The following is a 24,023-nucleotide window of genomic DNA, read 5'->3' on the forward strand; positions in this document are numbered from 1 at the left end:
CACAGTTTGAAAATTCATTTATAAAGCAATTTTGTCTCTCTCAAAACTATATAGTCATAAGGCAAGGTGTCAAGGAAATAAACTGAAATAATCTCTTTTCTTCAAAGTCACTCAGGGCTGGTGGAAAATTGCCCAGGAAAGATGAGATTAATTTCTTCTGAAGTATAGACTATAAACTGTAGGGCCATGAACTCTAATCAAAGAAAACCCCAGGCTCTATCTAGGTCCATAAAGGAATTCCACTCATGGGATGGCTGGGCAGGAAGAACTTCCTGCAGGGAATTTAAATTTAAATCTTAACATATTTTAGGTTCTTCCTCCCCCCTTCCCCCCTTCCCCCCTTCCCCCCCTTCCCCCCCTTTCCCCCCTTTCCCCCTTCCCCCCCTTCCCCCCTTCCCCCCTTCCCCCCTTCCCCCCCTTCCCCCCTTCCCCCCCTTCCCCCCTTCCCCCCTTCCCCCCTTCCCCCTTCCCCCCCTTCCCCCCCTTCCCCCCTTCCCCCCTTCCCCCCTTCCCCCCCTTCCCCCCTTCCCCCCTTCCCCCCTTCCCCCCCTTCCCCCCTTCCCCCCTTCCCCCCTTCCCCCCTTCCCCCCCTTCCCCCCTTCCCCCCTTCCCCCTTCCCCCCTTCCCCCCTTCCCCCCCTTCCCCCCTTCCCCCCTTCCCCCCTTCCCCCCTTCCCCCCTTCCCCCCTTCCCCCCTTCCCCCCTTCCCCCCTTCCCCCCCTTCCCCCCTCTTCCCCCCTCTTCCCCCCTCTTCCCCCCTCTTCCCCCCCCTCTTCCCCCCTCTTCCCCCTCTTCTCCCCCTTCCCCCCCTTTCCCCCCTTCCCCCCCTCTTCCCCCCCTCTTCCCCCCCTTTCCCTTCCCTCTCCCTCTTTCTCCCTCTTTTTAAAATTCTTCTTTTTTTAAGTCAGCTCATTCCTGGGCACCCAAATTTCAACCAAGTTATTCCCTGTTCCAGGAGCTGCCCCATGTTGTTTTATTCTTTCAATTTTTACAAACATTTATGTCCCTCGCACTGTGCCCTCCTTACTGAATGATGAAAAAAAAGAAAAACTCATAATAAATATTTCTAGTCCAGAAAATTAAATCCCCACATTAGTTATGCACAAAAAATGTATGTGCCTGGAACATAGAAGGTACTACATATTGTTATTATACCATGAAATCAGAGGCAAGGCTGAAAAAAAAATGCTGAGCATAGTATAACACCGGGAGAGATAGGTTTTAGATAACACCTTCCTAGTCCCTTCCTTGGAGTTTACAATCAAGTGTGGGGATATGGTACTCATAAATGACATACACTGAGAACTGTAATACAAAATATTTAAAAGAGCTACTAAACAAAGTACTTTGTGAGGTCCAAGGTGGAAAGGGTCATTGTAATCTCAGGCATCCCTAATTGATCCACAAATGATTTTTGAGAAGTTTGTCGTAACTTGGGATGTTTTAATCCTATAGTATCAATACAGGAACTGGTGACAATTTTCTCCTTGTATTTTTTACTGAAAAACAGTACAGCCCTGTAGATAACCATCTCATAGCCAGTGTTGAAATGTCCTTTTTTTTCTTTTTCTTTTCTAAGAGCAATTGGGGTTAAGTGACTTGCTCAGGGTCCCCCAGTTTATAAGTATTTCAGTAGATCTTAAACTCAGGTCCTTCCTGACTCCAGGGCTGTTGCTCCACCCCTGCTTCACTTACCTGCTCCTTTTTTTCTTAAAAAAATTGTTTTTTTCAATTAACAAGCATTTTTTTTCCCTCTACCATCTGTCTTCCCCCATTGAGGAAAAGAAATTATGATAAACATATACATATGTTTGTGTATGTGTGTGCACACACACACATACACACTAGTTCAAGCAAAATGAATTCCCCCGCTAACCATGTATAAAAAGTATGTCTCATTTTGAATCAGTCCATCATTTCTGCATCAGGAGTGGGTAGCATGCATCATTGGTTCTCTGAAATTGTGGAAGATCGTTTCACTGGTCAGTGTTCTTAAGTCTTTCAAAGTTGTTTATGATGTTTTATAAATCATTCTCTCGGATCTACTCGCTTTACTCTGCATCAATTCATACAAATCTTCCCTGTTTTCTCTAACACCATCCCTCTTATTAGTTCTTATGGCATTAATAGTATTTTGTTACATTCGTATATTGTAATTTGTTCAGCCGTTACCCAACTGATGATGAGTTCCTACCATCTTGTATAGAGAAAAATGAAATAAAATGCTGCTGTCTTGGGGAAGCAAGCACAGTGGTCACTGTGAAATAAATAGTTCTATTACCATAGTCCATAGTCCAACTTTAGTTTACTTTTTTTTTTAACAAAATAGGTATTTTCAGAAAGTTTTTCTTTTAGTTTGACCTTTGAGAAGGCACATAAATAATAGAAATGGTCTTTATTTTCAGGTGAGGAAACCAGATGATGAAAACCTGGAGAAATTTTGGATTGATTTTAATATAGGAAGTCAGAGCATAACTTTCTATATAGATAATACTGAGGTAAAGATTGTTTTTGTACTACATCTGATTAGATCAAAATTCTTCTAGATAATTTGGATGAAAGCATATGTACCTGTTTCCTTTATTTTTTAAGGGTGAACTGTGGGATTCGGTAAGACTTCTAAAGGAAGCTGTTGGCTGTTTCAGTATAAAAGGTAATACCTTAATCATAAGTGTGCCAAGAAAGAGATGTTGAGTGTCTTGCCCCTCCCCCCCCATCTCTCCTCTCCTCCAAGGCTAAGGGGGAGTACTAGGACCAGTCATTATTGCTTGCAGAGTCTGGGCACACCCTTCTAGGCCTTCTTATCCTTGTCATTATGATAAATCAGACAAATTAACCTGTGCTGTGCTTAAGTCCTGGAATTTGTTTAAAAAAAAAAAGCAGCTGATGTAGATGAGAGGTCTTTTTTTTTAACTTATCGATTCTTGTTTTGCTTAAGGTCTAAGAGAGGCAACAGACAACTGTGGAAACGGGCACTAGATCAAGATTTAGAAGACCTGGGTTCTAGTCCCTGTTGTTGTTATCAGTCCTCTCTGACTCTTCATGACCCTGTTTGAAGTTTTCTTGGCAAAGATACTGTATTGGTTTGCCATTCCCGTTTCTAGCTCATTTTACAGATGAGGAAACTGAGGCAAACAGGGTTAAATGACCTGCCCAGGGTCACACAGCTAGTAAGTGTTTGAGGCTGGATTTGAACTCAGAAAGATGAGTCTTGCTAACTCCAGGCCCAGGACTCTATCCAGTGAGTCATCCGGCTGCCCCCATTCCACTTCCGTCTAACCCCTGTGTCTGTGAAAACTACCTATCCGCTGTTTTCCCATCTAAAGGCAGGTAGGTAAGGCAACAGCTGGAGTGCTGGGCTTGGAGTCAGGAAGACTGGAGTTCATATCCAGCCTCAGACACTGCGTGACCCTGGGCAAGTAACTTAACCTCTTAGTGCTACAAGCAACTAAGACTGTAATTGAAGAGAAGTCCAAGAAAATAAAAGTGTGTGTGCGTGCGCGCGTGTGCACACGTACATATGGATCAGGGATAAGTTTTGTGTTTTGTCAACTTGGAAATACACTTTGATTAAAAATAGGTGTTCATGATTGCTGCCCACCTCCTGACAGAGAAGTGATGGACTGTTCAGAGTAAGACATACTTTTATAGATATGTCCAATATGGGGATTTGTTTTTCTTGACATACTTGTTACAAGAGTTTTTTTTTAATTTCTTTTTTTTTCTGATGTGGGAGGTAGAAAGGGAAAAAAATTTAAGGTAGAAATAAAACCAAAAGAGAGAGAAAAGTATTGCACTACATACACAAGTGGAATTTAATGTCTTCCACTCAGGATATCTATAGGATAATCATAGATTTTTTTTGGTCTGGAGAGGGACCTCAGAGGTCCAACCTCCTCATTTTCCATGAGGAAATCAACTGCCAGAGAAGATTAAAGGATGTGTCCAAGGTGACACGGGCATAATTAGAACCTAGGTCGTCTGACTCCAAATTCATCGTACCTAATTATTAGAATCCTTTTCAGAGTAGGGAGAAGGAGCAGTTGTTGGGCCTCTCTAAAGCTGCCCTTTTGGGGGCACAGCCGAGTGAGGCAGTATTGGTGTTAGTAGTATCCAGGCACACTGTGTTTGAGAGTCAGGTTTTCTGAATTGATTCTCAACTGACCACACAGTAAGTGGGCCTGAGCAACATTGGGGGTGGGTGGTAGGTGGAAAGAGAATCACAAGCATTTCAGGTACCTAGAGAAGGAGGAGAGAGAAGGAACTAAAAGAGAAAGGAGGAAGGTATCAAAGATACATCCCACAATTTTTTTCCCTCGGTTTCGGAGAGATGACAATATTTTAGTGCCTATAAGAAATTATCCAGAAATTTACAGAACAGTCTGTAAAGCCTCTGATTTTTCTCCTTCCCCATCAAGTAGTCCATAGACCATTCATCTGATATTTACCTTAAAAAAGGTTATTTTAAGTCAGAGGCTGACAGACTACTTTGTAATGATGCAAAAGAGGTTAATTCATCCTTTCCAGTCAAAAGACAGACTGGATGCCAAGGGTTATCTTTGACGTTAGTGTTGGAGTCTGATAAAATAGATTTTTAAAAAGCTTCCTCCCCCCAATTTCATTTGGCAGGTAGGTGACACAGTGGTTAGAGTGCCGGATCTGGAGTCAGGAAGACTCATCTTCTTGAGTTCAAATCTGGCCTCAGAACCTTATAGCTATGTGACCCTGGGCAAGTCACTTAACCCTGTTTGCGTTAGTTTCCTCATCTGTAAAATGAGTCGGAGAAGGAAAGGGCAAACCACTGCAATATGTTTGCCAAGAAAACCCCAAATGGAGTTATGAAAGGTCAGACAAAACTGAAATGACTGAACAAGAAGTTTATTTAGTGTCAGATCTATATAAGTACTTATCCTAGAAAATTTGGGTAGGTGGCAATGGGGAGCAAATATCTTCTAATTCAGTAATCTGAAATTATGAGTAGTGAAACAAATCTTTCAGTATGCCTTCTGTGTGATGTGTCTCCCTTCTCTTTTTCTTTTGGTAGAAGCTGGAAAAAAGAAGGTGCTTGCTGTTTACCTGAAGAAACCTCTTCTTTTCAACAACAAAGAAGTGATGAAAATAGAGATACATTTTGATTTACAATGCAACATAATGAAGACTTGCATGAAAGTTCTTGGACCGGACAAGTACATGGCAAGTTCATTTATTTTTAAGTTTTAGTTTTTGCTCATTTAAAAACATGTAAGTATTTGTGATTCTGCAAAATTCTTGTTTAGCATTAAAAACCCAATCTTCATTGAAAGAAATGTTTGGAAAGTTTGAGATCTTTGGAAATGGTGGAAATTTTGCTTACTTGTGGATAAATCCTGACCTTTGAGAGACACAATGTCATGGGATTATATGAGCCACTCCCAACTCCCATCTACAAATTCCATCTTTTCTCCTTTCAGGGATTGGTCTGTTTGCTCTTTCGGTTATTACTGTTTCTTGTTTCTAACTTCATTCTTCTCCGGATATTCCACAGAAAGGGACTCAAGTTTCTAACCTGATCCCTGTTCAGAAACAAGTACATCATCTTTATTTAGGTTTATAAGCTCCCTGAGGACAAGAGTGATCTTATCTTGTTTTGATGTTTCCAGTGGTTAGTATCCATGTTATATAACACATAATTCACAAAGCAAATTTGGTTAGCAGAACAAATGCCTTTCTTTTGGGGAGGGAGTGAGGCAATCAGAGTTAAGTGACTTGCCCAGGGTCACACATCTAGGAAGTGTCAAGTGTCTGAGGTCACACTCAGGTCCTCCTAACTCTAGGGCTGGTGTTCTATTCACTAGGCCACCTAGCTGCCCCAACACACTTTTAAACCGGTTTTGAGTTGTTACTTAAAGGCTTACAAAGCACTTTTGTTCTGATAGGCTGTCTCCTTCCTCACCTGCCGTGATGAATTCCTGAAGCCTTTCTTCAAGCTTCAGCTCAGATGTTACTTCCTACATGAAGCCTTTTCTGATCCCTTTAGTTAGTGTTTTCTTATATTACCATGTCGTTTAGTTTAAGCTCCTTGATGATGGGATAATGGTTTTTTTTGTCTTTTTATTCCCAGTGCCTAGTGTGGTGCCTTACATATTAGTTATTCAGTCAGTAAGCATTTATTAAGCACCTACTATGTGTCAGGAACTTTGTGCTAAGTGCTCCAGGATACAAAGAAAGGCAGAAGACAGCCCCCTGCCCTCAAGGAGCTCACAATCTAATGGGGGGGGAGAGAACAAGGAAACACATGTACAAACAAATTCTATACAGGATAAATAGGAAATAATAGAAGGAAGGCACTAGGACTAAGAGATAATAGTAGGCTTTTGATAAATGTTTGTTGAATAGATGTGACAGAAAGAAACTTATAATATCATGGGAGAAAGGAAAAGTTCACAGAAATCTGGCCAAATTAGGAGGATGGAACATGCAAAGAAGAGAGAGGTACAGACAAAATATGAGAAATTGGAGGAAAGAGTATTTTTGTGAGGGGAGATCAGATTAATAATTGGTGAACTCGTTAATAGAACACTTCAAGTCTGTAAAGAAGATACAGATAAGGAAACTGAAGTTCAGGTTAATTGTGATCACATGATACAGAAGGCCAACTAGGTGATGTAGTGGATAAGTGTTGGGCCTGGAGTTAGGAAGACCTGAGTTCAAATCCAGTATCAGACACTAGCTTTGTGACCCTGGGCAAGTCATTTCACCCTATTTGCCTCAGTTTCTTCATCTGTAAAATGAGCTGGAGAAGGAAGTGGTAAACCACTCCAGTATCTTTGCCAAGAAAATCCCAGATGGGGTTGTGAAAAGTTGGACTCAACTGAAACGTATGAACAACAAAACATATGCAAAATGTCATCCCTCGAATTTGAACTTGAGTATCCTAACTCCAAGCTCAGTACCCCTTAAGATTCTCTTCTTGAATGTTACGCTGTTTATAATTGTCTCCTGAGGCAGCTAGGTGGCTATGTAGGTAATGAACAATGGACTTAGGGTCGATTCACATCTCGCCTCATAGTTGTTAGCTGTGTAACCTTGAGCAAATCACTTAACCTCGCTCAGCCTGGGTCCTCATCTGTAAAACGGGGATGATAATAACATTGATCTCCCAGGGACATTGTGAGGATCAAATGAAATATAACATGTAGTAATTTGAAAGGCTTAAAGTGCTCACATAAATGCTATTATTGTTTATTCCTTCTGAAGATCTAAACCTGGAAAGGATGTCTTCATCTTGGTCCATTCCTCTTTCTTTTCCGTTTGCTGTGTAGGCCTACAAATAAGAGGCATTTGGAAAGATGGCTAGGATAAGGAAAGGGAGCTTGAAATCAGTGCAGAAGGCTATTGAATGGTTTTCCCTATTTTTCAGTCTTGCTTGGCCTGGAGTTGCTATACCTTAAACTCATTATGCTTTTTAGTATTTCCCTTGCAAAAGATATTAGGGTAAAGAAGACTGGTTTAAAAAAAAACAACCCTGTTTTTGTTTGGGTTTCAGCTGAACCCTGCTCAGATGAAAAAGGAAGAACCACCAGAAATTCCTGAGAGTCTCGAGGAGCAAGAGACAGCAGAGATTGTCTATTACCATGATGAAAAAACAGGTATATATAGAAGTTAGAAGATAATCATGATACTAAGTCCCTAAATCAATAAGATGATATTCGAAGACAGCAGGACATTCTAGCCTTTAGTCTGAATCACTTACCCAGCTCCCTCTATAACCATAACTAGACTCATAGTTCTCATAAGGCCAATAGCTTGTGCCAGTTCAACTTTTCAAAAATATTTTAAGTTATTGATCTTCTGAAATCCAGTGATCAATCAATACTCTGAAATTCATAAATTCTTTCTCAGATGTGAAGCTGTTGCATAAGCAGTGATCTAGGCTTGGGAGTCTGGAAGGAGAGGGAGCTCTTGAAAAACAAGTGATAGTATTAGGGATGAAACTATTCTGCATTACGGATGAAACTATCTTCTAAATCAAGTGACAAGTGATGGTTGAAAATCTAGAATTGGTGTTGTGAGGAATTGGAGAAGACACTACATTTGGAGGCAGCAGATGTGAAAGTGGATCCTGCTCTCTTAATTAGCTGGATGACCTTGCACAAGTTTCTTTACCTGTCTGGGCCTCAGTTTCCTCGTATGTAAAATGAATGGATTGGACCAGGTGATGTCTGAGGACTCTTCCAGCTTTAGATCTACAATCCTGTGAGATTACCTTCTCCACCTTTCTACACTTCTACCTCCCCACAGGAGAATTAGCAGTACTTTAAGAATCCATGATTTCAATGATAGAAGGAATATATTCCCCAATAGGCAGTCTTGGTGAGTTGCTTTTATTGAAGAAATAAAAAGTTATCAGCTAGAGGTCACTGCCTGGTAATCAGCCCTTGTAAATATTTAGCTTAGTTGATTTTCAGAGGATGACTAAGGGATCTTTTCAGAATCTTTGTTGACCCAAATATCTGCTTTTTGGTGAACTAAATTGCACCTCAAGATCAAAATGACCCTAGTTAAAACTGGAACAAGTGAAATTTGGTTCTGCTTATTTACCATGTATGTTTTTGAGCACATCTCTCCATTTATTTCTGTTGGCCCTTATTCTCACAGTTTGAAAATGACAGTTGATAGGCATAAGGTGTTGCTCCTCCCAGGAATATTTGTGTTTTAATGAATTATCTTTATTATATTAAAATGTTTATTGATGTCCTTAAAAAGACCCCAGATCTCGCTGTCACTTCCTGACCAGCTTATCCCCAATAGAATCCTTCTATTTAACACAAAGTTCACAACAACAGAACAACACATTGGCTGTACCTGACAACCAACCAACACCATGTTTTGTATCTATAGTCTAGTGGTACTTCTCTGATAAGGAAAATGGGAGGCATGCTTCACCGTCCCTCCTCTGAGAGCAAATTAATCAGGGATGCTTAATATTTTTTTAACTCAGTTGTGAGCTTCTTACTTTAGCATTTCAAGCATTTTGCTTGGAGGATGGTTTTTTTTATATTCATTTTCTGCTTGGTTTTGTTATTGCAGGATTTTAAACTCCCCATACCTAATTAAAAAACAAACACCACTCCCTAACCCCCATCCCCAAACAGCTGCACAGGACAGATGAGGGCTCATCCAGTCTTATCCGCGTAGATAACTGTTTATTTTTTAGGCCAGTCTTGCATCAAATCCTATATTTTCACATGTGTAACTTAAAACTTAACATAGTTAGGTACTTGTATTTAAAATTCCACACTTCGTTTCCTAGTTGTAAATCTTTGAGAGAGGACTAGATTACCGGAAGATGGCACTGACCTCATGATTTCCTAGGAAGCCTCAGTATAGAGGCATCCCAGGAGTCCTTCAGTAGCAAGTTTCTCCAAGGAAGAAGACAAAGTGAAAACTGGTGAAAAATTGTGATGCAAAATTATTCTTTGGTGCCCCTTATTCCCTTTTTTGCCCCTATTTCTATTCTCCCATTATCTTTAGTGCAGCGGAAAGAAAACTGAATTTGGAGGTGAGGATCTGAGTTCCAAATCTATCTTTGGCACTTGTTAGTTGTGAAACTTTGTATGAATTCAACAAGTCAAGTTAACAAGCATTTATTAAGCATTTAATATGTGCCAAGCACTGCGTGACGTGCTGGAGATACAAATACAAGGAAAAAGGGAGACAGTCTCTACCTTCATTGAGTTTATGTTCTAATGAGGGAAAACAATTTACAAAAAAGGAGCTAAAGAGGCAAAGGCAAGGGCGAAGGTAGGTGCCCATGCAGGAGAATGGGATTAAAATCCAGAGAGACAGAGGCAGAGCCCAGAAGGGAACAAAGGATGCCTGGCCTTGACCCTTTTTCAAATTGCAGGTTTGGGGAGGAACAAACGGGAGAAGGGGACAAAAGGGGCGGAGGGATCTTCCAGAAGGGAGTTGAGGCATAGTGGTCTGGAAAGTTGGAAGCAAGGCCAGAAGAAGAATGAAGCCTTTCAATTTACCTCAATTGGTCCTCAATTTCCTCATTTGTAAAATAGGGGGTTGGGTTAGATAGGGATCTATATTATATCTTTTAGCTCTAAATCTGTGATTTTAAGATTAATAAACTCATTTGCCCAGAGGTGTGACAAGGAAATAGCATCCTTCCTGGGAGAACTTTAAGAAGGTACAAAACTCAAATCAAAGTTATGAATGATATAACTTCAGGAATTAGCAACCAGTAGGGAAGGTGTTTTTTGGACAAAGTTATCCCTAAAATCATATACTATGCATGTAGGCAAATACTTGAAGCATGTTAGGATAGCAGTAATCTAAAGCAAAATTGTCTGTTTCTAAAAGAGCCGTTTACTTTTTCCTCAAATGTTTTTCAAAGCACAAGAACCCACGTACGAAGAAGAATCTGTGCAAGATGATAAAAGTGATTCTTTTCATGAGCCTTCCCAAGTAGTTGAACAGTCTGAGACAGTAGTAAGTATGGAAGATTTCTAAATGAGATACCCGAAGCCTATGTACTATTAGGCTGTTAAAGATGGGATTTGAACAGGGGATCTTAACCTGGGGTCCACAGATAGATTTCCTTGGATGGGGAAAAAAAACTATATCTTCACTTTCATTAAACTTAAGCTGAAATTTACTATTTCCTTCAACAGTTTAAAAATGTTACTCCAAAGGGGTCAATGACAAATAAAGTGAATCCCTGGGTTAGAGGTTGAAGATTGTGATAGATTTCCCTTCTTATTATTTTACTTGAGTGAAATATTTTTTAAATCAAATTTTAAAAAAGTCAAGCATTTCTCTCTCTCCTACCCCTACTTTCAATGGAGAAAAGGAAAAACAAAACCCTTATAAAAAATATGCGTAGTCAAGCAAAACAAATTCCCTCCTTGGCCAGGTCCAAAACTGCATGCTTCATTCTGTATGTTAGTTCCTTTACCTTTCATTCAGGAGGTAGGTAATATTTTTCATCATTGGTCTTCTGGAGCCATGGTTGGTCATTTCATTGATTAAGACTTCTTAAGACACTTAATCGTTTTTACATTGTAGCTATTGTATAAATTGTTCTTCTGCCTCTGCACACTTCACTCTATGTCAGTACGTACAAGTCTTTCCAGATTTCTCTGAAGTATTCAGTTCCTTGATATTGTCATTTAAATGGTATTTAGATACACTTTTCCAGAATGGAAATGGATTTTTTAAAAATAAATTTATTTTTTATTTTTAGTTGACAACATTCAGTTCCACAAGTTTTTGGGTTCCAAATTTTCTCCCCCTCCCTCTCCTCCCTGCCTCAAGATGGCATGTAATCCAATGTAGGTTCTATATTTACCTTCACATTGAACTTATTTACATAATAATCCAGTTGTAAAGAAGAATTATAACCAATGGAATGAATCATGAGAAAGGAAACCAAAAAAAGAAAGGGAAAAAGAGAGCAAATAGTTTGCCTCAATCTGCATTCAAACTCCATAATTCTTTCCCTGGATGTGCATAGATTTTTCCATCATGAGTTTTTTGGAGCTGTCTTTGAACCTTGTATTGATGAGAGAGGTCAAGTCCATCAAAGTCAGTCCTTACAGACACCATGTGTCTATAACCATGTATAATGATCTCCTGGTTCTGCTCCCCTCACTCAGCATCAGTTTATATAAATCTTTCCAGGTTGTAATGAAGTCCGTCTGTTTCTCATTTCTTATTGCACAATAATATGCCATTACATTCATATACCACAATTTGTTTATTCCCCAATTGATGGGCATCCCCTTGATTTCCAGTCCTTTGCCACCACAGAAAGAGGTACTATAAATATTTTTGTACGTAATGGGTGGATTTCCCACTTATGTGATCTCTTTGGGATATAGCCCTAGAAGTGGTATTGCTGGGTAAAAGGGTATGCACATTTTTATAGCCCTTTGGGCATAGTTCCAAATTACTCTCCAGAATGGCTGGATCAGCTCACAACTCCACCAACAACGTAGCAACGTTCCAATTTTCCCACATCCTCTCCAGCATTTATCATTTTCCTGTTTTGTCATGTTAGCCAATCTGACTGAGAGATGTGGTACCTAAGAGTCATTTTGATTTGCATTTTTCTAATCAATAGTGATTTAGAGCATTTTTTCAGATGACTATAGATATCTTTAATTTCTTTCCCTGAAAACTGCCTGTTCATATCCTTTGACCATTTCTCAATTGGTGAATGACTCGTATTCCTATAAATTTGGTTCAGTTCCCTGTATGTTTTAGATACGAAGCTTTTGTCAGAGACATTGGTTGTAAAGTTTCTTTCCCAATTTTCTGCTTCCCTCCTGATCTTTGTTGCATTGGTTTTGTTTATACAAAAACTTAATTTTAACATAGTCAAAATTATCCATTTTGCATTTCATAATGCTCTCTGTCTCTTGTTGGGTCATGAATTCTTCCGTTTCGCATAAATCTGACAGGTAAACTATTCCTTGCTCTCCCAAATTGCTTATAGCATCAGCCTTTATAGGTTAGGTACACAAGATGCAATGGTCAATGGCTGTATCAATCTACTCTTTCATAAACCCAAAGAATTCAGCTTCTGGGTTAAGAATTCACTATTTCACAAAAAACTGCTGGGAAAATTGGAAAATAGTATGGCAGAAACTGGGCATAGACCAACATCTTACCCCATATACCAAAATAAAGTCAAAATGGGTTCATGATTCAGAATGGCAAAGGATTTTATCAGTAGCCTATTTTTATCAGCTGAGAGAATAGATAGCAAACTTAGAAAACTTTAAACTATTTCATTAGAGAGGCTAGCTAATATAGCGTATGGCAGCAGAATTGTCTCAACAGACAAGAAAAATGAGTTGTAACTAATATGACAAAATGTAATCGGGATGAATATAGAATACTGCAGTAAAGTTTTATAAAATGAACCATAAAGTTTTAAAATAAGAGACTCGTATATGCCTGTAGAGCAGTTAATGTGAAAAAGATTTGGGAATTTGAGTTGACTCACATTTACCCTGCAGTCAGTGGTGTGACATAGCAGTTGAAAATGCTCATTCAATCTTTGGACCCCTTTATAGAAATAACGTTTCCAGAATATGGGAAACAACAGTTCTGTTATATTCTTTCCTTGTCAGACCACATTTGGGGAATTCTATTCAGGTTGTGTGTGTGCGTGTGTGCACGTGAGCACAAGCCTGCATCATTTCAAGAGGGATGTTGATACGCTCAAATTACTCCCTCATGCTGTATGCTTGATATACTTGGAGGAGGAAACCAGAACGGTGAAGGGCTTTGAAATCATGCCATATGAGGATTGAAGAAACTAGGAACTGTTTGGCTTGGAGAGGATAAAGCATAGTAACTGTCCTCAAGTATTTGAAGGGCTATCATGTGAAAGAGTTATTCTTAGACTTGTTATGTTTGGATCCAGGGAGCAGAACTAGGGGAAGTGGATAGAAGCTAGGTTTATTTTTGTTAAAAGTGAGGAGTTAGGCATTTCTGAGAGTAGAGGGGTCTATCTCATGAAGCAATGGAGTTCCCTTCCTACGTCAGAAGTGGCCACTCAGAGGCTGGATTGTTATTTGTTTGAGATAATAGAGGATTTGTACTTCAAGAAGACATTGGACAAGATGATCTCTGATGGTCCTTCTGGCTCTAGAGTTCTGAGAATGTGTTCAGAAATATCTTTTGAAAGAGAGAAGCATTTTATGGTTTCTATTCTAACACTAGACATTCTCATCCAAGAATGCTGCCTTGACCAACTTCAGATGACGTTAACATAGATTAATGGAATAATATTGAACTTCAGTTCAGTAGGGCCTGGATTAGAGTCCTAGCTCCAAGGTGTACTAGCTATGTGACTTTGGGCAAGTCATTTAACTTCTTTGAGATGCAGTTTTTTAATCTCTAAAACGAAGGTCAATAATTAATCAACATTTATTAAGTACCTACTATGCACCAGGCACTGTGCTAAGCCCTGTTAGCTGATAAAATATGTATATACCTATCTAACAGGAATATTTTGTAAGGAATGAACTCAGTAAATCTTAAAGCACCATGTCAATATGAGTAGTCTTAATTGATTTCATGAAGCATTTCTTTTAGACATATCAAAAATCATACTAGGTGCCTAGATATACATTTCATCTATAAGATGAAAATCATATCATACTAGATATAGATTTCATCTATAAGATGAAAACATAAAGCTAAGCCTGTTTAACATGTCTGTGGTTATCAGCATTAAATAGTAACAAAATAATAAATAATGATAAAAGAGAAAAGTATGGGCTTACCATTGTCATAGAAGATATCCTTCCCAGTGTCAAAATAGAAGAGGGATTCCATATAGTTGGTGAGGTCATCCAGATATTCCTGTTTGTGGATAACTTTGTGCAGATCGCATCAAGCTCCAGGATACCACAGCGCCTCCTCAATAAGACAAATTTCTTGGGGCCTGTTCAAAGGGAGCCAGTTAATGAAACACAGAATCCAACCTCCGTGTTAAACAGTTTCACTTATAAAATGGATTGTTGCTGTGGACCCAAAGACAGCTTTGTATCAATCCTCCTTCATTGCATTACTTTACTAATAATTTCAATCTCAAATTATCTGACTCCATACACATTATAATTTTTATATGTTTCTCCCACAGAAAAGTGATGCGAATAGTACTTCAGCTCACATCTTTGACCTGGAAGACACAAGTCAAGGTCGGGTATAGGTGTTAACTGTTATTTTTAGGGTTTGTGTGGCACACTTAAATGTAACAAATTTTTTAAAAAATTTTCTCCAAGTAGAAGAAGCTGCTTCAAAACAGAACTCTTTAGATGACTTAAAAGAAAAGGATAAACTCCAGGTTCTGAAATCAGACAAGAAGCCTAGGTAAGTGATTTCCAAGATACAAATGAAATAATGAATGCTAACAAAGTGAATTTAAAAAAAAAGTGCTATCTACGCCGACACTGTGTGAATACAAATAGCAAAGAATACAGAGGATGTTAATAGAAGAGAAAGACAATCTCTGTTCTCAGGGAGCTTACATTCTGATTGGGGAAGGCAACACATGTGGAGTGGGAAGAAGAGTTCTTGTTGGCCTAAAGATGTCAAGACCAGGGGGACCTTTGGGGGTGCATTGGCAAGGCAGATAGTGATGTCTGGGAATCTAGGGGGCACAGTGGTAGGCACTATGGTGAGGCCTGGTGGCCTGAAGTGGGATGCTAAGACACCAAGGTCTGCTATCTCACCAGAAGGATTATAGTCGATAACATCCTGGTCAAGTAAGTGTATTAGTGTCCATGGTTGATTTGTCACTGTTAATGTGATGACTATAGCAAAGTATAGCAATAAAACGTAAATGTTCTGAGGCTCCTGTTTTCTTCTGTTTCTTGGAGTGAAGATGCTTTCCTGCCAGGTAGCCTAAGGAGAATATTCCCCTGTAGCTAGGCATCTCATCGATCTTGTACGTTAACAGTCGATTATGAAATATAATTTAGGGGACAGAAAGCTTTCAATATATCTCCTTTGGTACCTGAAATTCTACCATCGTAATTCAATTATGTTGCCAGGAGCTCCTATAGATATTTCTTAAATAATACATCAGTTCTCTAAATGTAAGGAACACTTTGAACTTGTTTACCAAATGATCTAGCGGGGCCTGAGAGACTGGGGCAAGAAACTGGTCAGTTTTGATGGGAGAAAAAGATAGGTTTAGAATACATATAAAGTAGTCTCATGCAGGGTGCCATGCTGGAAGGGCTTGGGAAGCCGGGAGGCCGCCTAAGCACAATATATAGAAGGAAGTTCAGTCCCATTTCATTGCATAGTTCATTTCATAAGATGGATATTTTTCATTGGCGTGAGTCCCTTTCTTCACTGACGACAGATCCTGATCCTTCCATTTGGTGATCGATAGTCTTCATGAGTTATAGAAGAAACAATATCACGTACTATTTTTGTTTTTTTTTGTCAGTTGTTTCAGTTGTATCTGACTCTTTGTGACCTCATTTAGGTTTTCTTGGAAAAGATACTGATTTGCCATTTCCTTCTCCAGCTCATTTTACAGATGAGGAAACTGAGGTAAACAGGGTTAAGTGACTTGGCCGGGGTCACATATCTGAGGCTAGATTTGAACTGAGGGAAGATGAGTCTTCCTGACCCCAGACCTGGTACTCTATGCACTGCCCTGCTCACTATACCACAAATCATTCTATGCACTGACACATTAAAATTTATGTGATTTGTAAGGTGGATATTAGTTCTGGGGAAGGAAGGATGCTGGGAAAAGAAGTTGAAAGGAAACTTCACTTTAGCATTTTTCTTGGGGTTGGTTCCCAGATAACTGAGAGATCAGCTGGGGACTAACCCCAGCTAATTAGAAGAGATTAGGACAATGAAATAATAATACAATAATTTCATTTTAGAGCCACACCTTCTTTGGCAAATGGGTACTTACCTCATCAGAGACTTAACATTTCAAACCATCACAGTGTGTTCACATTTCATGAATTAATTGGGAAGTATGCCCTCTTTGAGCAGGGCAGAGCTCAAAACTATTAGCTCTGAGAGGAAATGTGGTATAGCAGAAAGTAATAGACTTGAAGTTGAGGACAGACACAAGTTCATATCTTACCTGAGATACTTGCTAATGGTGTGACCAGGGATATACAAATTACTTAAATTCTCTGGGTCCCAATTTCATGTATAAAATGGAGATAGGAATATTTCTAAGGCCTACCTTCCAGAACTGGCAAGATAAGATCTATCAAGAGAATATATATGTGTGTGTATGTATATATGTATGGCTATACATACATATGCATGCATGTATACAACTCATATATACATGTGTATGTATGTACATACACACATACACATACATATGTATGCATATACGAGGTACTCTAGTAGCTTAGAACTATATTAAAACTTTTGGGACAAGCTGTATAGGAATATATTTACATGTATACATACATAAAACTTAACAGAGCTTAATTTTTTAAGAGGTAGAATGACACCAACTGCTTAACAAACATCTTTTAAACATCTAATATGTGCCAGGCACCCTGCTAGGTCCTAGGGATACAAAGTCAAAGTAAAAAAATGAAACAGCCTCAGCCTTCAAGAAAACATGGTAGGGTTACTGAACTTTGAGTCAGAAGACCTGGGTTTGAATACTGCCTCTGACATCTGAACTGGGTGACCCAGGGCAATTCACGTACCCTCTCAAAGCCTGTTTCCTCATCTGTAAAATAGCCATAATACCTGTACTACTTTTACCTCAGAGTTATTGTGTGGAAAGTGCTTTGCAAAACTCTAAAGAAACGTGAATTTCGTATTATTAGCTATTCATCCCATTTTTATGGGGGGAAATCGATTTCATACATGGGTTACTCAAATCTCTTTTTTTAAAAAAAGCTTTAGTATGATCATAAAATGTTGATTTATGATTTTTTTCTGTTCTTTTGTTTATGCTAGCTATAGCAATTCACCTGTGGCTGCTCAAGCTGTCCAGGAGGGTTCGCTGGAGGTAGGTGAAGGAAGCAGCCAAGTGTATTTCAGAGCATTCCCAGGTGTACATGCTTCTTGTATAAACCTCCTGAAAAATAAATCTTTCACTCTACTGCATTAATTAGGAATGAATCATTTTTCAGTGGAAAGGAATCTTGGACTTGTAGTCAGAAACAACCCCAGAAGTCATTTAATAGACAGCATGGCATAGTGAGAGATGAGCCTAGCTAGAGTCAAGCAAACAGTTTCACATCCTACCTCTGACAATAGTTGTGTGACATGGGCAAGACATTTAATTTCTCTGCATCTCACTTTCCTCACCTGTAAAATGCTTGTAATAATTCCTTTAGTACCTGACTCACAGGGTTGTTATGAGGTTCGGGAAAATGTATGTAAAGTGTTTTACAAACCTAAAACTCTTTAAAATGTTGGGGGGCAGGGAGAGGAGGTGGTGTGTGTGTGTGTGTGTATATGTATGTATATGTATGTGAAGGATGTTATTGAATTTAACCTATGCCCAGATCATGACTCTTATTTACAACAGTCCCAACAAGTGGTCATCCAGCTCTGCTTGAAGCCCTCCAGTGGCAGATGTTGCTGCCATTGAAACTATTGATTGTACTTTTGGAAAGGTCTAAACTTGGTGATCCTTCATCAATTGGGTCTCCCAAGGTACTTGAAGAAAATTAAAACAATTAGATTTTTAAAAGCTCATTTGCATTTACATAGTCTATTTACATAGCTATTTGTGTATATTGTTTTTCTGGTTATTCTTACTTCACTTTGCACCAATTCGCATAAGTCTCCCCATGCTTCTCTGTATTTATCATATTGTTTCTTACAGCACAGTAAATATTTGTATACAACAACTTGTTTAGCCAGTCCCCAGTTGATGGGCATCTACTTTATTTCTGGTTCTTTGTTATGAAGATTTTGGGGTGTTTCTCTGTGTGTGTGTGTATACACACATACATACATTTGTTTCTATAAACACGTGTTTATTTACACACACACACACATACACCCCTATACCTATATCTCTAGTGTGATTAAAAGAGAGGTCTATTGGGCAGGATTGCAGAATACAGGATGAGAAGTAATATGTATGGATGCTGGAAAGATAGGTTGATAATGCTTTTAAAAGCTAAACAGAAGAGTTTCTATTTGCAAAGCCATTAAGGCAACCACTGAAATTGAGTAGGGGCATGTCATGGTCAGATCCCTTTGGCAGCAGTATTGAAGATAGAACTGAATTGACAAGGAACTTGAGGCAGAGAGACTAATTAGGAGACTTAAACAATCCAAGTGGGAGATGAAGAAGGCTTGAACTAAGGTGGTGGCTGAAAGAGAAGGGAGATAGGTCTGATAAAAGATGGTGAGGTATCATTGTTCAGTAGTTTCTCAGTAGTGTTCGACTTTTTATGACCCTATTTGGGTTTTCTTGGCAAAGATACTAGAATGATTTGCCATTTCCTTTTTCAGCTCATTTTACAGATGAGGAAACTGAGGCAAATAGGATTAAGTGACTTACCCAGGGTCATACATCTAGTACCTGTCAGAGGCCAGATTTGAACTCGGGGAGATGAGTTTCCCTGACTCCAGGCCCAGTGCTCTATTCACTGTGCCACCTAGCTGCCCCATTGTTGATGTAAAAACAGTAAAATGTGACATCGTTGCATATTACTACAATGTTTGTGCCTTCTTCCCTATCTCTACCTATGCACCCAGCTAAAATGTTACTTCCTCAATGAAGCCTTCCTAGGTCACCCTGGTCAAGAGCAATACCTTCCTCTTCCCCATAGCATTTCATATTCCTATTTAGAAGATCCTCTAGCACTGGTCAGATTCAAGTCTCACAGAATTAAAGGTTCATAGGTGGTATAGATTTTGGAGTAAACATGAGTTTATTGCCAATTGTCTACTGAGACTTAGGGTTAGTGACATAGATATCCATTTTCTCTTGTTAAATGTCAGTTTCAATTACCTTTTTGGTAATGCAAAGTGCTTCCCTTCTCTGCTATCCTTTAGTCTTTCTTTCCTTTCAAGCAGATTTCTGGGCTTAATGGAAAAAAATGAAAATGAAAAAAAACCCACAAGGCAGAACTTTGATTTAGCTTTAGTAGTTTAAGGTAAGGAAGAGCGTAGGGTATGTTCGGGGAGGACTGGGACTGCTGTTGTGAAGGCTGCTTAGCCCTTTTCAAGGCTGCTTTCCACCTTTGGTGTCCACTTGTTCCTCCCAACTCTCACCTGTGGCATGCATAGTGTCCACACCCCCATAAACCGTTTTGGCTGACTGGCTAAACCAGATTGTGAGGGTAATCGAGGGGTCTCAAACCCATTGGTGAGCTGGGGGGGGTGCGTCTACTCCAAGCGTGTGAAGACTTCCCCGATGGAATAGGCCAATGAGAACAATCTGTTCCAATGGCCATGAAGGCAGCTGAAGCAAGTGCTGTGGAGCGCTTAGAGCTTGGTTAGACATCGAAGACGCCAAGGCCATCCACAGCATCTTGAGCCATTACCAGTTGTCATGATTCTGTCCTGCCACTGGACTGTGATGACTCTGGAGGAGAGAGTGTGTCTGATGACCTTGTGCAGCTCTGCCTCACTTGAATCCAATTTACACAAGAATCTAAAGACATCAAAAGACAAAAAAAAAATGTTTAAGGTGAGGAGAGATGGTGTTGATGGGGATTTGTTGCTCTCCTACTCATTCTAGAAATAATACTAGTTAACACTTCAATACAGAACTTTAAATATTTTATCTCAGTAGATGCTTACAATAACTGAGGGAGGGAGTACAAATATTTCCCCTATATTATAAATTAGGAAACGGGCTCAAAGCAGGGGTTACTTTGTTCAAGATTACAGAGCTCATAAGTAGCAGGCAGCTCTGAGACTAGAACATGGGCTGAGTTCTGTGATGGAGCAGACACACTGTTACCTTAATGCCTTGCTATATGGGATTCGGGCCCTCAGCAGGATAGGGATCGATAGTTTAAATGTACTGAATCAAGGACTTTTGTGTACATAATATGATCGATATTATATGGGGTGTCCCAAAAGCTTTAGTGCAGTTCTAAGTTATTGTAGCTAAAAAACCTCATTAAGATTTTTGGAACACTCTGAGGTTTTAAGCTATTAAAACTGCCCTAAAACTTTTGGGACAGTGTGTATTGTACTCATTTATGTGCAGGTCATCTCTAGCACTAGATTGTAATTATTCATGTGCTTAGTATGGTGCCTACACAGGAGGCACTTAATACATATTTAAATGATTTAACATTAGTGTTATTCTAATAGTTTTGAAGTATTTCTTACTATTTAAGCTCTAGTTTTCTGTGTTCAATATGATATACATTTTATTTTTTCTATGTTTTATTTTCCACCTTGTTAGTTACAATTACATAATTGTATATCCTATGCATAATCCTGCATTGATTTATGGCTATTTCTGTGTTGATAGAAGTTTTCATCAATAAGAATGATAATTACTAGCAATGTCTTTAGTTTTTGGCTTGACTCACTAAAACTTAACTTCCTTCAGGTCGATGGTTTAGAGAAGAGAAGAAAAAGAACAAGGAGCAAGGACATTCCTGAAACAAAGTACAGTGCCCCTTGTTTATAGAGTATTAAAGCCATACACCTGCTTTTAAAACATAAGTTTTTAAAAGCAGCCTCTTCTTAAATAGGAGCAAAGGAAAATTTAGGTGTGGCAAGTAAGGAGTTAAAAGAACAGCTTAACATATTAGAGAGTGATACCCTGAAAGTGCAGCCATCAAGGAGGGTTGGGGTATAGTAGAAAAGGGACCCTGATCTTGGCCTAATAATGTACCACATAAGATGATCCTTAACAGTTAATATAGAAGCTGTTTCCTTGGCCCTTAATAGATCTTGAGGTGGATCAGTGCCTTTGAGGAAGAGAGAAAATGGGCTGAAACTCACATCCTTCCTTGTTTATCACCCCAAATCACCCCAAATTTATCACTCTCAAATTTACCAGCAATTTAGGAAGGTCAGGAAAAGTGATGATATTTCTATAAAATATGAGTCACCTGATTAGGGAATGAAGAAAAGCTTTGAATTGAGTCACTATTCTGAATATGTTGATGGTTTAAAGTTTTTTATCACAGGCTTAGCAGCAAAGGAATAATCTGAAAAACAACCTAACATCCCATGGGTTGAGCAGAAAGGCAGTATTGGGTACTAGCACTCTTGTTCCATACCACTGCAGGAATGTGCAGTGTTGCTAATGTGTTAGTTTGTTCTTCAATCTCTCCTTAAAATCATGAAGAAACAGTTAATTAACTGTAGTCACTTAAGTATCCAGGTGTAGCTGGAGTTTTGGCTTACCCTGTCCCATTTCCCACCTATTTGCCTTCTTACTAGCTGATTCAAGTGCATCTCACTGTGTACAACGTGAGTTTCAAAAAAAATGGATATTGAATACTTTTAAAATGCCAAAATGTGATATGTAAAGGAATCTTGTGAGAAATCTTTGTAAACAATCATACTTCCTCCTTTTAAAAATCTATTTATAAATTTAGACGTTTATTGTAGACCGTCTCTTCTTTTCTGCTATAATGCAATCCTAGTCACATATGGACCTTGTCATGAAATAGATTATTACAATGTCCCTCTGGGAGAATATAATCCAATGCTGTAATTTGGGGTTGGGTCCTCATTCAAGGATTTAAATATGATACAAAATGTAGCAAAAGTATCTGGCAAGTATAAATGGCAATAATTTAAATTAATAAAATTATACAGAGTCCAGTAAAAGGACATAAATCTACAGTAACAATGGTTCATATTTAGCTTAAAAATAGTTTGCCCACCATAGTGACTTAGAAAATCACAAATTAACATGAAGCTGCATTTCGTTTTTTATTTTGTTAAACATTTCCCAATTTTCACGTGGTTCACCTTCCCTACCCTGTCCCGTGCCACCACCCCCCCCAACCAAGAAATCACTGATAGCAAGTTTGATACCTCTGCTGGGAAGTATATGCATAGTACCACAAAAGATATAGTTATCATATGTTTGCTAAAAATTAATATTCAATATTTAAGTAGATTTAATAAATCCTTCCCCCCTTTTTTAGGCTCTAGAAGTCCAATTAGGGATTGTGTATCTAGGGACCCTTTATAAGGCTATCTAGGGAAGTTTGAGCTGTTGCTACGTTTTCTGCAGTAATCAGTGGCACTCAAATAATGTTCTTGACCTGAGAGTTATCACTCTTCAAAAAGAGCCTTCAGTTCATAGCTTTTTCCACTAGATGGTAGAATAGTGCAATCATCTAACAATTCTCAAACTTTTTTTTGGTGGTGGTTCATGGCAAAGACTATGGTGAAACTCGGCACACTAGAAAGATTAAAGAGACTTCCGTATGCACATGTAATTGCACATGTTAAGTTCATTACAATTTTCAGTATGCTTAGCTGAAATTTTGCACATATCTTAGAGAATCACTGGTCTAATTATTTCATAAACACTTCAGAAACTGTAGCGTAGGTCTATGTTGAAGCAAAATGATTGAACTTTGCAAGAATTTTGAACCATAGGCTTAAAAGTGAGACACCCCAATATCATGTCTATTCAGTTACTTTAAATTGGCTATTGAGCTGTAATCATGTAGTAGTTTTTAGATCTGGTGCTTTTATTTAAAAATATACGTATATACACTTTCCCAACTGGACTTCCCTAAATACTCCCCACTATTTTCCTCATTAACTACAGAATTGTTGTGAATTTGTCTTTGCATCTTATACATTTTAATACATTTGCCTTTTCTTTCCAGAGAGAGTCCTTATGACTTTGGAAACTCTTCTGATACTATATACTCTCAAGTGGTAAGCTGACATAAAAGATCATTCTGTATTTTGGTTTGTATTTTCAAGTTTTGTGCAAGCTCGAAACCATTTTGTAAGAAGAACTTAGCTGTATGGTAGCCAGTATTCACAGTTAATTGTGAACACTAGGCGTTGTCATTTCTTCAAAGTCTCTGACATAATTAACTGGAATATTTTTGATTTCTTCCTTCTAGTTATTTATTTTTCTGACTCATATTATTGCATGGAAATTGGGAAAGAGTCTGATCATCCATCGAATGTTAAACTAAATGTTTTTAGCATTAATATTGAGTGTCAGGAAAAAATTAGAGTTAAACTGAACATTCTCAAAATGTTCCATTAGTGGTTTTTCTATTCAGGATTATTCTAGCTACAAAACAACAGAAAACTAGCCAAATTCTTGCAGTACCAGGCCATTAGGAAGAATGTATTCAACATCAGAGTGCAGCTATGCTCTCCGTTCTTCCACTTCCAAGATAAATTTTGGTTTGCATTTGTTTCATTGATGTAGGAAGCTCCCAGTGAGGGGCCTCCCTCTATCAATAGAGATTGACATCACTTCCAGAACTTAATAGATTTGCTTTCTATACCAAGAGTTTAAATGACTCGCCCAGGATCACACAGCCAGTATGTGTCAGAGGCTTGATTTGAGCCCAGGTCTTCCAGACTCCA

General features: G+C 38.8%; 1 protein-coding gene across 1 annotated transcript in view; it reads left to right on the forward strand.

Annotated features, from left to right (window-relative positions):
• Nucleotides 1-24,023, forward strand: part of SYCP2L (synaptonemal complex protein 2 like) — a 71,838-nt gene that overhangs the window by 21,221 nt on the left and 26,594 nt on the right. The window contains exons 13-22 of the mRNA XM_036742621.1: nucleotides 2,405-2,497; nucleotides 2,592-2,652; nucleotides 5,044-5,192; nucleotides 7,525-7,627; nucleotides 10,384-10,478; nucleotides 14,647-14,704; nucleotides 14,792-14,876; nucleotides 17,469-17,520; nucleotides 21,046-21,104; nucleotides 23,300-23,351. Of these exons, the coding sequence (XP_036598516.1) occupies nucleotides 2,405-2,497; nucleotides 2,592-2,652; nucleotides 5,044-5,192; nucleotides 7,525-7,627; nucleotides 10,384-10,478; nucleotides 14,647-14,704; nucleotides 14,792-14,876; nucleotides 17,469-17,520; nucleotides 21,046-21,104; nucleotides 23,300-23,351 (807 nt within the window). The remainder of the gene's footprint in view (nucleotides 1-2,404; nucleotides 2,498-2,591; nucleotides 2,653-5,043; nucleotides 5,193-7,524; nucleotides 7,628-10,383; nucleotides 10,479-14,646; nucleotides 14,705-14,791; nucleotides 14,877-17,468; nucleotides 17,521-21,045; nucleotides 21,105-23,299; nucleotides 23,352-24,023) is intronic.

The sequence above is a fragment of the Trichosurus vulpecula genome, chromosome 1 (genome assembly GCF_011100635.1).
Source record: "Trichosurus vulpecula isolate mTriVul1 chromosome 1, mTriVul1.pri, whole genome shotgun sequence".
Taxonomy (NCBI): domain Eukaryota; kingdom Metazoa; phylum Chordata; class Mammalia; order Diprotodontia; family Phalangeridae; genus Trichosurus; species Trichosurus vulpecula.